We start from the raw sequence: 12,500 nt of genomic DNA, 5'->3' as shown, positions 1-12,500 counted from the left end.
TTATTGCTGAAACTTAATCATTTATAAAAGGTTAGACGAAATAAGAAGAGAGATAAGGACAAGTATGAGGCGGAGAAATGGAAAGAGAATGTGGACGAGGAGGAGGAGGAGATAGAGGAGGAGGAGGAGGAGGAGGAGGAGGAGGAGGAGGAGGAGGAGGAGGAGGAGGAGGAGACAGAGGGAACAGAAGAATATGATGGAATTTCTGGTTAACCTCGTATCTCATTCTTTTCTCGATTCTCCATATTCTCTCTCTCTCTCTCTCTCTCTCTCTCTCGTTCTAAACCATTTTAACTTGACTTTCCTTTCCATTTATCACCCTCTTTCCTCTGTCTCCCTTTTCTCTCTCTCTCTCTCTCTCTCTCTCTCTCTCTCTCTCTCTCTCTCTCTCTCTCTCTCTCTCTCTCTCTCTCTCTCTCTCTCTCCTCTCTATTTCCATTGTGTTTGCCTTGGTGCCTCGCTTCCCTTATCTCCTTCCTCCCTCTGTCTTTCCCCTCCTGTTTTGAGATTTTCCTTTAACTTTTCCCTTTCATCTTTTATTTCCTTTCTTTTTTTTTTTGTGTGTGTGTGTGCGTGAGTTTATTTTGTCTGTATTTGTAACTTTATATGTCTGTTTTGTGTGCGTCTCTCTGTCAGTTTGTCTGCCTGTCATCTCCTTTACCAACCACTCTTTTCCTTCGCCTCCTTACTCTTCATTTAAACTTCCTAACTTTGTGTCTCCTCGTCAAAAGAAAGAGGAGGATAGACAGTGAAGGATGGATGTGTGGATAAACGGAAAAGCATAGATAGATAGATAGATAGACGGACAGATAGATAGATAGACAGATAGACAGGAACACATGGACATACAGACATACGGACACAGCTAGATAGAAAGAGAGGATATGGTAACCTTCCTGGTCTTCAATTTGTCTCCCTACTCTTGTCAGGATTCTTTGCTTTGCCAGTCTATTTCTCCGCTCATATTTTTTTTTTCTTGCTACACAGTGAGCAGCCAACATTCTATACACTCACTCACGCCCTTCCGTTACCTCTCACTTTTCACTTAACTTCTTCAGTATTGGGATGCATTTTTAACTTGATTTGGATATATTAGACCATTTTATTTACATTAGGAAGTGTTTATGAAGGTTAGATGATTAATGCCCAGAGTCTTCACTGTTTTAATCCCGCACATAAGTTTCTGAAGCTGTCTAAAATCACCAAATTGTAAGCAAGGTTAGGTTAGGTTATAGTTAGGTTATGCGATATAGTACTGAAGGGGTTAATATGTATGTATCCTTGATTTTGGATGTGATTAGATGGTTTTATTTACATTAGGAAGTGTTTGTGAAGGTCAGAAGATTAATGGCCTGTATTCACTATTTTAATCCCCCCACATAAGTTTCTGAGGCTGTATAAAATCACCAAATAGTAAGTAGGTGAATATGAAAAGACATTGTAGTACTGAAGGGGTTAATATGTATGTCTCCTTAGTACTAAACTGCTTTCCTTGGCCACCAGTACTGTAAAGTGACTAACATTGACTACGAGAGGTTTGTGCACAAGAACGCCACTGCTTTGACACCACAACTGCCTCTCAGGACCAGACACTCCATTTCCTTTGTTCTTCTCTGCACCCCCTGCTATGTATTCTCTGGTTTTGTTGTTTCTTCGTACCCCGTGTCACTCTACAAGCCACTATTCTATTCTCTTGTGATTCGTCTGTTTCCTGATCGCCATTCCTCGCTAGTGTAGTCTTTGCTGTCTGACCACTTGTCCCGGCACTACCACCAGCCATCCTGCAGTGCTTTGGCTCGTATTTAAAAATGTTTTGCTCTCACCAGAACTGTTTTTCAAAGGCCACAGAGATGACTAGAAGCATTCTCAACAGTGTTTCTCCAGGTTATAATGTAGAATTTTTTGCTAATCTATCATTACGACAATAAATACACCCTTAAAAACGCGTGTAACTTCAACTAGACTTTTGGAAATAGTAAGGTTGTGGTGTAGAAACGCTTCAGTATATAAGTCCTATGACTCCGCTAAACAACGCACCTGAGTCATTGTTACATTGACTCATTAACCTCTTCAGTACCGTGACACCTTCCCATATTCATTCGTGTTACTATTTGGTGATTTTATACAGCTTCAGAAACTCATGTGGGTGATTAAAATACTGTAGACTGTGGCCACTAATCTTCTGACCTCCATAGACCCTTCCTAGTGTAGATAAAATAGTCTAATCGTACACAAATCTCAAGGTAAAAATGTGTCCCAGTATTGAAGGGCTTAACCTCCTCGCTCGCTTACTATCAGAACAGGAGACACTTTACTCTAATATGATAAAGATGCATGTCAGGGAAAGAGGTTATGTCACAGCAGAGAGAGAGAGAGAGAGAGAGAGAGAGAGAGAGAGAGAGAGAGAGAGAGAGAGATCGGGTTGCCACATGTCGTTAGAGAAGGGTTAATTTTGGTCTTGGTTTGCGTAAGGAAATTATCTCTCTCTCTCTCTCTCTCTCTCTCTCTCTCTCTCTCTCTCTCTCTCTCTCTCTCTCTTCCAGCATTCACCTTATCGCTTTTTTCCTCTTCTTTTCATCTCTTCTTTACTCTTTTCACCTTTCCTTTGTTAGTAATATAGATTTTTCTCTCAGTCTGTATCTGTGAACATTTTTCTTCTCCCTTTACCCTTCCTTTGTTCTCTATCTTGCCTTTATATTCTCCGCGAATGATCTTTTTTTTCCTTCAGTTTTTTTTTTTTTTTTTCTCTCTATTTATTTGTACTATGCGGTCTTCTCCTGTTCACTTTCCTTGTCTTCTTCTACATGTCTAACTTTTACGTACACTTCCTTTCCATCTCTTCGCAACCTCCTCTCCTTACCTCCTCTTCCTCCTCCTCCTCCTCTTCCTCCTGGTTGTCTACATTTTCACCTTGTTTCTCCTTTTCTCCTCCTCCTCCTCCTCCTCCTCCTCCTCCTCCTCCTCCTCCTCCTCCTCTCCTCCTCCTCCTCGTCTTCCCTGCCTTGATTAACTGAGGGAAGCAGTGAAAGACGGTGTAGAGTCTTAATTTCAGCCTAGCTTCCTCCTTCTCACCTTACCTTTTCTTCTCCCCTCCCCTCTTTCCTCTTCCCTTTCTTCCTCTACTTCCTTCTCCTCCTCCTCCTCCTCCTCCTCCTCCTCCTCCTCCTCCTCCTTTTACTTCTCTACCTGTCTTTCTATTTCTCTCCGTCTGTCTAGATTTCTTCTATTTTCTATCTTCCTTTTTCTCTCTTTTAATCTTTTTTTATCCTATCTTTTCTCTTTCTCGTGTGTTCTTTTCTCTATCTTTTTCTCTATCTCTATTTGTCTCCCTCTTCCTTTTTTTCAGTCTTTTTGTACATTGATTTAAATTTTTTTTCCCTATTGTCTTGTCTTATTCTCTCTCTCTCTCTCTCTCTCTCTCTCTCTCTCTCTCTCTCTCTCTCTCTCTCTCTCTCTCTCTCTCTCTCTCTCTCTCTCTCTCTCTCTCTCTCTCTCTCTCTCTCTCTCATAACAGCACAAGGGAAAGTTTTCTTTCTTCCCGAACAGAAATGTGAGTCACAGTCAACACTAGTCCAATTCCTTTTTTTCTTCTTCTTCTTCTTCTTCTTCTTCTTCTTCTTCTTCTTCTTCTTCTTCTTCTTGTTCTTCTTGTTCTTGTTGTTCTTGTTCTTTTTTTCTTCTTTCTGTTTCTTTTTCTCTTCCTTTTCTTCTTGTTCCTCTTCTTTCTGTTTCTTTTCTTTCTTTTCTTCTTCTTTTCTTCTTCTCCACCACCACTACTACCACCACCACCACCACTACTACTACTACTACTACTACTACTACTACTACTACTACTACTACTACCACCACCACAACCACAACCACTATCACTACCACTATCTTTACCAGTACCACTACCACTACCACTACTACTACTACTACTACCACCACCACTATGTACTGTTACCTCCACCACTATTACATCTCCAAAATCACTAAGAACTAACCACTATTCCTACAACAACCACCACCACCACCACCACCACCATTCCCCCCATTGAGTGACAAAAGAGCCTCGGAGTATCACATCCCAGCAAAGCCTGAGTAATCTCGCATTAGCTGACTCTGGCTCCGTAATGCATTTGCTACTGAATTTTAATGTATGTCGCACGCGTTGTATCTAATTAAGAGATGATGTACCGCAGCAGGAGGCCTTAGTTAGCGACGAGAGAGAGAGAGAGAGAGTAGACAGATTAAACAGATTAGACGGATTAGACAGAAAGACAGAAAGAGAGAAAGACAAAAAGACAGACAGATAAACATGAGACAAGCTTAAAGACAGACAGACTTAAAGACAAACGGATAAACAGAAAGACAGAGAGGCAGACGGACAGACAGACAGACAGATAGACAGAAACACAAACAGACAGACAGACAAAGAGACAGTTAGTCAGAAAGAAAGACTTAAAGACAGACATACTTAAAGAGAGACAAAAAAACAGATAGACAGACAGAAAGACGGTCAGATAAACAGAAAAACAGACTTAAAAATAAACAAACAGACAGAAAGACAGACAGACAGACTCACAAACAAACAGATAAACAGACAGATCTACAAAACAGACAGATAGGCAGAAAGACCCACAAAACAGACAGATAGACAGACGTAGAGGCAAAGTCAGACACACTCACATATAGATAAAGACAGAGAGATAGACTTAGAGACACACAGATTGACAGACAGAGTATTTGGTTATTAATGCGTGGCTGATAATTTGCCTCTTGTGTCTCTATGCCGTGTAAAAGAGAAGGCCTCTCATTACCAAAGAAAGTTACATTGCACAGCTAACTAGATGAGCCAAAGGTAAAAAGAATCTATAGGATTTGATTAATGAACCACACTCGCTAGTTTCCATTGGCTGAGAGTGAAGGTGAATGCACGTACCAGATGAAAAGGGGAAGGAAAAGTCAAGATAAGTTTTACACGTGAGAGGAAATGGATGGAGGTTGAAAATACGGACGTGCAAAAGCTGAAGTTATTTCCACCCATCTGAAGTAAACGTTAGGGTATAGTTTTTTTTTATCTTTTTTATTTTATTTTATCTAGTACGTCTTTTCTATCACAGCGTGTTTCTATCCATTTTCCATTCGCTGTGTCAGTAAGAAGAGATGACGATCTATACTGACTCGTATGACCTTGTATGAGTTTATAGTACTGACTACCGGCACAGTAAAAAGGAAAAAAAGAAGAAAAAAAATACAATACCTTAAGATCAAAGAGACTGAAATACCAGCGTGCAGCATAACAAACGCGACGCAATATTCAGGCTCTCTTCAGTGAGGTACATACTGTAGCTACACGTACGTCCATATAATTAATCAAGCGCCTCCCCACGCAGCCTTGTCATGTATTAAAGTGGTGAAGTAATTAATGCACCGGTAAGGGCGATTGTTCCCTGTAGCGTGTGAGTGGAGGAGAAAAGTTTACTTGATGATCTGACGTAAGGTATCTATGCCAGTGTGTAGACAAAGAGGTTTGCTTCATTATAGCTAGTGTTTTCTTTTTCAACACTCGTAAGATTCTTGAGATGAGATGTAATACCAAATGTTTCGAGACTCTTAAATAATTGGTGAAATAGAATACGACATGATGTAGAAGTTGCCTGTGGGTAGACAAAGAGCTTTGGTTCATTATAGCTGGTGTCTTCTTTTCCAACACACGCACGACTCTTGAGATTAAGTTTTAGATGTAATACCAACTGTTTCGAGACTCTTCAATGATATATAGAAGTGGTGAAATAAATTGCGACATACTGTAGAAGTTGGCAGTGGGTAGACAAAGAGGTTTGGTTCATCATAGCTGGTGTCTTACTTTCGACTCCTGAGACTAAGTTTTAGATGTAATACCAAATGTTACGAGTCCTTTAAATGATAGAAGTGGTGAAATAAAATACGACATACTGTAGAAGTACGTTATTCACACCATCACTACGCTCCACTCACTTTGTTGCACACGCATAACTATTTGATTTAGCTTCAGTGTGGCGTCAGTATCAAAGGGTTCGAAACTTTTAAAACAGAGGGACTGAGACATCAACAATCACCGAGTAAAGAACCAGTCCCACAAAATCTCTCACATCAACCAATCAGCTCAGACTCTTACTTGACTCTACCATTCCTTAATTTTCTCAACCTGCCTTTAGTGTTTCCTTCGTCGTCTGAATAGGATAAGGATATGTAAGGTGTTGTAGGCATGAGGAAATGCTACTTTGAATGGGAATATGTAACAGTGTGGTAGATGAGAAGACTGTATAGATAGCAAACTTCTTAAATTGCAATATATAAGAATAACAATCGTATTCTGAAACGCTTTGCTCTCTCACCAAGACTGTTTTCAAAAGCCACAGAGATCATTAGCGGGATTTTCAAGAGTGTTTCTTCAGTTAATAATGTAGAAATCTTGTCACTCTGCCTCTAGAGTTATCAAATAAACCTTAAGAACTCGTGTAAATTTAAATAAAGCCTTTTTGAAATAGTGGAGGTGAAGTACAGAAGTCTTTGAGAATACGAGCGTTAGTTACAATACTTAGTGGATAAAAATACACAAGAAGGTGGATGCGAGTATGAAAAGTATACAAGAGTCAGGCAGGTACTGTAATTTTCAAGCTCCTTCCCCGAGATCCAAGCTTCAGAGAGACAAAAATATGAAAAGAGGATATTTACATTCATTGTCCCCTCCCCTCACCTCAAAGATCCTGTCCACGTGTTCCTGTGTAGTGTTCTCCTCCACAGCCGGGATGGCGTTGCGACCCACTAAGGAATAGATGGCAGAGACAATGTCCAGCATCTCCTCCTTGGTGATGTAACCGTCGCCATTGATGTCGTAGAGGTTAAAGGCCCACCGAAGCTTTTCCGTCGTGCTACCCCGGGACAGCTCCGACAGGATGGTTACAAAGTCCTGCAGGAAAAAGAGGAAATGTTAGAGGATTCTTTTTATGTGTATTGATTGACCACGGGTTACGCAAGAGTAATATTTTTAATTATTTTTTCCATGGAGTGAATAAATTATCACTGCTGAGTCTCTCGTCAGTTCTGAAAGTGTCGAGATACTGTTCTTCTAGAAACTAGTTGAAATATAGGTTGATAGAGAAAGAGTCAGAAAAGGTTTTCAATATAAAATTACCATTTCTAACTACTACTACTACTACTACTACTACTACTACTACTACTACTACTACTACTACTACTACTACTACTACTACTACTACTACTACTACCACCACCTGCTACTACCACCACCACCACCACCACCACCACCACCACACCACCACCACCACCACCACCACCACCACCACCACCACCACCACCACTGCTACACCACCACCACCACCACCACCACCACCACTGCCACTGCTGCTGCTGCTGCTGCTGCTGCACCACTGCTGCTGCTGCTGCTGCTGCTGCTGCTGCTGCTGCTGCTGCTGCTGCTGCTGCTACCACTGCTGCTGCTACTACTGCTACTACTACTGATAATATAATAACAATAATAATGATAATAATAATAATAATAATAATAATAATAATAATAATAATAATAATAATGATAATGATAATTATAATATAATGGTCTCACAGAATTAATGTTCCATCCAAACTTGGCATAAATGTCAACCCGTATGTGAACCAGAAGGATGGAGCGTACTAAGTTGTGAGCCGAGCCGTTTACCGCCCGAGTGCCGCACTGTGATGGAGTTGATAGTCGTGTGTTGCCGCGAGTACATATTTATGGAAGGGTTCGGTGAGACGTTGCGCCTTAGGATTGAACTTGTGGACCTGAGATGAAGCTCTTACATAAGGCGCTTGTCGATAACACACCAAGAACTCTGAACCGTGCTGTGTGTCTTGTGGCAATACCTTCCATCCCCGGAGCCCTTGTCTGTGAGCTGTTTCTGGTTGGCTGACTGGCTGGCTAACATCTCTCTCTCTCTCTCTCTCTCTCTCTCTCTCTCTCTCTCTCAAGCAAACAAGAGTGATGAGCATAAAGAGACTGAGGAATGGACCTGAAATCACTGTACACGAGGCAGGGAGCGCCGTGTGTCTTGGTGAGTGAGTCAACACACCTGAGCGTGGCGGAGGGCGAGGCGGGCGGGAGGCGTGTGGGTTTGTGTAGGGCAATGGCAGCAAGATTTACCTCCTCTGGCATCCTAACACGGGAACTGATTACATTAAGAATTAATTAATTAAGGGAAGGTTGGATGTCACGTCTCCTGTTTGCATATACCGAGAAAAATATGATTTAAATAATTTTATTGCGTACATTTCACGGATGGCTGTAAAATAGTGCATAAGAATTTTATCCTTATGTTCATCCGTTACTTATAACTTGTACGCATTACCTTGTTCGCTTCATATTATCATAAGAAATAATTTCAACATTTCACTATTTTTCATAAGAGCGGAAGGAACTTTTGCTGAATGGAAATTCCAGTCTAGATGTTTTTGCGTCTGTGAGTCCTACACACGCGAAGATCGAGCTGTGGGTGTCACGGCGTCTACTATTGTCTGAGATTGGGTCATGTGTTTTCATTTAGGAAAATCAGAAAACCTCAGAAAGTTTTTAAATTATCTTTGTTGTTGGAATTAAAGATAAAACTTCAGTGTAATTTCTTAAGCTAAGCTCTGTCTTTATTAGGTAAGAGAAACGTGATAAATCTCATTTGTAAATATTTTGTTTAATATGTATGTTACCTGCACCCCTTATATAGGTACTCAATGGTTTTTAAATTTCATTACAGCCACAAAAAGTGCATGCAAACGTGCTCTGTATTGCTAAAAATGCTTGGGTGTTTGTCACTCAGCTTTATTACTAAAAAGAAAATACTTATTAACATATGACGCAATTTGCCCTTAACGGTACATGCTCGCTTAGTTATCCGTGAAATCACGCAATCAACAAGTTTTATCTAAATATTGGTGACAATTAAAATTTGTTACCGATATTGGTGCTTCACAGCGTTTCATAAACAAAGAAAATAGATGAATTGATAAATAAATCTGATTACATATTAATCCATCCATCAGATTATCTAATTCTATCTCTCTATCTATCTATCTATCTATCTATCTATCTATCTATCTACCTATCTATCTATCTGCCTATCTATCTACCTATCTATCTGTATGTCTATCTATCCGTTTCTCTCTCTCTCTCTCTCTCTCTCTCTCTCTCTCTCTCTCTCTCTCTCTCTCTCTCTCTGTATTCTATTCACATTCCGGGTAAACGTTCACGAATGGGCGGGATAATTTTGATAAGCACTTTGGCTAGAGTCATCAGCAGAGAAAACAATCAACATGGCCCACTACACCCGTAATATTTCAGCGCCACGGGGAGGGAGAGGATGAGAAGCGGTGGGCGTGAGGACGGGAGGGTGAAGGATATTATAGAGAATGAGGGAGGGACGAATGAAAATAGAAGGTAAAAAGATGTCAGAGTGGGATGGAAACGGAGACTAGTGTGTGGCATCGAGAAAATGTGAACGGACGGATGAAGCTAATTAAGAGTAAAGTAAAGGAAGGATAAAAAGAGAAGAGTAATAGATTCATTAGAGAAATGGAGGAAACGGAGGGTGATGAAGGTCATGCTAAAAGATTGGGTAAGGAAGAAGGACGAGGAAGTGAACGTATGAGGGTATAAAGCAACACAGCACTGGATTTGATCAGTGAGTAAACGAGAAGGAAATTGAGTGAATATGAAAGAGGAATGTGAAGGAAGGGAAAGCGATACATTCATGAAGAGTTTAGAAAAAAAAAAAAAACAGTGTAACGAAGATGAGGAAATGCTTATGGCAGAACGAAGGAACATAAAAGAAGAGGGAGAAAAGAATGAATTAGGAAAAAAAAGGTAAAAGATAGCGTCAAAATAGGATAAATGAAATCAAAGATGAATAATTAAAAGAAAAAGAAGGGAGATAAAAAACACAAATAAGAAAGGAAAGACGAAAAAAGAATGAAGGAGAAAAATAGACTACCGAGAGAAACATTAAGGTGAAGACAGGACAGAGAAGAAGAGAAACAGGGTAACCAGATAAAAACAGAGAGGAGGCGGAGGGAAAGAAGACATCAAACATACAGTAAGGACGAAGAGATGGATGAATAGAAAGCGAGAAAGAAAAAGAAAGGTTGACTATAGAGAAGAAATAAACTCAAAAAGGATAGGAAGAAAAAAGAGAGGGAACACATTTTCTCCCAAATTAGTGTTTAATATTAATATGCAAAGAGCTTTGTATGCTAAACCTCTTTCAGATGAACACTTTTGAACCTTTGTAATTTTGTTTTGTTAGTAGAACAAAAATAATGAATAAAAAACTTAGAATAGACTTTGAGACTCTAAGGCATTGAATGGGAAATTACCATGTGTTGTGCTACACTAAACGATGATGGCGGAGGAGGAGGAGGAGGAGGAGGAGGAGAAAGAGGAAAAAGAGGAGGAGGAGTAGGAGAAGGGGAAGGAGAAGGAGAAAGAAGCAGAGGAAGAGGAGGGGAATGGGAAGGAGGAGGAGCAGGAGGAGGAGGAAGAGTAGAATGAGGATGAGGAGGAGGAGGAGCAGGAAGAGAAGGAAGAGGAAGAGAAGGAGGAGGAGGAGGAGGAGGAGGAGGAGGAGGAGGAGGAGGAACTGGAAGTGGAAGAGGAGGAGGAGAAGGAGAAGGGAAGGAGGAGGAAGAGGAACTAGAGGAGGAGGAAGAGGAGGAGGAGAAGGAGAAGGAGGAAGAGCAGAAAGAGAAGGAGGAGAAAAAGGAGGAGGAGAAGGAGGAATACAAAGGAATACAAAGGAAAGCCAAACAGCAACAGACCTGTTGGTCCTTTCGAGGCTGTTTGGTAACTACTTCTAACTGGCTACAGGAGGACAGGACAGAGGCTCCTCCCACCCACCACTCCTCCAGGCTGGCATGGAAAATAGGAAAAGTACCATGCAGTATGGAAAAACTGACATGGAATTTTCACAGGAAACATGGAATTTTCACAGGAAGGAGGAGGAGGAGGAGGAGGAGGAGGAGGAGGAGGAGGAGGAGCGAAATAAGAAGAAGGAGAAAAAGGAAAAGGAAAAGGAGGAGGCGGAGGAGGAGAATGAGGAATAGGAGAAGAAAGAAGAGGAAAAGGAGAAGGTTGAGGAGTAAGAGGGAGTATAATAGAGGCAGCAGAAGGAGGAGAAGGAAGAAGAGGAGGAGCATGAGGAGGAAACAAAAAACAGGAAAAAATAAAGGTGTTTGTAGCTGTGAGGATCCGGAGTACAGTGAAGAAAAAGAGAAGAAGGACAAAGAGAGAGAAAAAAAGGGAAAAGAAAATACTACCTAAGAAATATAATCTTGCCAAGAGAAAACGAAGATAAAAAGGAAGACAAGGAATAGGCAAGGGGAAGGAATGGATGACTTGGGCAAACTTGTACCTACTCTTTGATCTTGAGCTGTTCGCGTATGTTCGTGTTTGTTTATGGAGCGTCTTGTCCGATGAGAGGCGGGCGGCGTAACGAGGTTGTGGCGTCAGTCTCGGGGAAGCTTTGTTGCCAAGGAGGAGAGACAGAAAGAGGTGGTAGAGTGGGAGAGAAGGAAAGTGAAGAGGGAAGGAGGGAGAGAACAAGGGAGGAGAGGGGAAGAAGTTGCTGATAGAAGGTTATGTAAGGAGAGTCCGTGTGTGTGTGTGTGTGTGTGTGTGTGTGTGTGTGTGTGTGTGTGTGTGTGTGTGTGTGTGTGTGTGTGTGTGTGTGTTCGTTCGTTCGTTATGTCAACATTCTTCCTATTACCTCCCTGTCACTCTCCTTCCTTACCTCCTTGAGAGCTTCCTTCTTTCTTTTTCCTCTTTTCTTCCTTCTTTCCTTACTTCCTTTCTTCGTTCCATGCTTACTTTCTTCCGTGTTTCCTTTCCTCCTAAAATTTCTTCCTTTCCTCGGCACTACCTTGATCTCTGCTTCCCTTCCATTATCTCAATTGAAATATTCCCCCCCGTTCGTGATTACTCTATCTTCGTTTCCTTCCTCCTGTTTCCTTTCCTTCTCTACCTTACTTCCTGTCAATTTCCCTCCCCTCCATCCCTCCAGCGTCCAAACAATCAGTGCTCGTTCAGATGAAGGCTTTTTGTCATCTTTGTTACCTGTATCTGTCGCCAAGTCCGCTTTTCCTCTTTTTCCCGTGATCCTTGTAGGCCTAGCTGCTAGGACTACCACACGACGGGTAGGCCTAGACAAAGTAAAAGTTGGTACGGTGGGGATGAGGCAGCGTCGGTGTGGCTGTTTGCGATAAGCTTCAAGGTGCGACAAATTGCCTTTATCCTATTCCGCCGCGGTGTTGTGTGACGGAAATGTGTTTCTTCCTAAAGGAGTATACCGTGCGAAGCCGAGATTGTCACCCAGGGCTACGCGGACCCTTGGAGGCACTGAAAGGCTTTTTCTTAGGGGTACGTTGTTAGGGTGATGTTCAATGGAGCGAAGCCAAGAATATTTATCCTTCCTGCAAATTCTGTGTGTGTG

At 41.5% G+C, this 12,500-nt stretch overlaps 1 protein-coding gene across 8 annotated transcripts in view; it reads right to left on the bottom strand.

Moving 5' to 3' along the window:
• The window catches only part of LOC123520628 (Kv channel-interacting protein 4-like), a 417,208-nt gene that overhangs the window by 14,959 nt on the left and 389,749 nt on the right, over positions 1–12,500 (bottom strand). For all 8 annotated transcript variants that reach the window (XM_045283096.1, XM_045283095.1, XM_045283094.1 and 5 more), the window contains one exon: positions 6,725–6,937. In XM_045283096.1, the coding sequence (XP_045139031.1) occupies positions 6,725–6,937 (213 nt within the window). The remainder of the gene's footprint in view (positions 1–6,724; positions 6,938–12,500) is intronic.

Source organism: Portunus trituberculatus, chromosome 47, assembly GCF_017591435.1.
Source record: "Portunus trituberculatus isolate SZX2019 chromosome 47, ASM1759143v1, whole genome shotgun sequence".
Taxonomy (NCBI): Eukaryota; Metazoa; Arthropoda; class Malacostraca; order Decapoda; family Portunidae; genus Portunus; species Portunus trituberculatus.
Note: the sequence above shows the minus strand (reverse complement) of the source record. Positions and strands in the feature narration are given on the sequence as shown.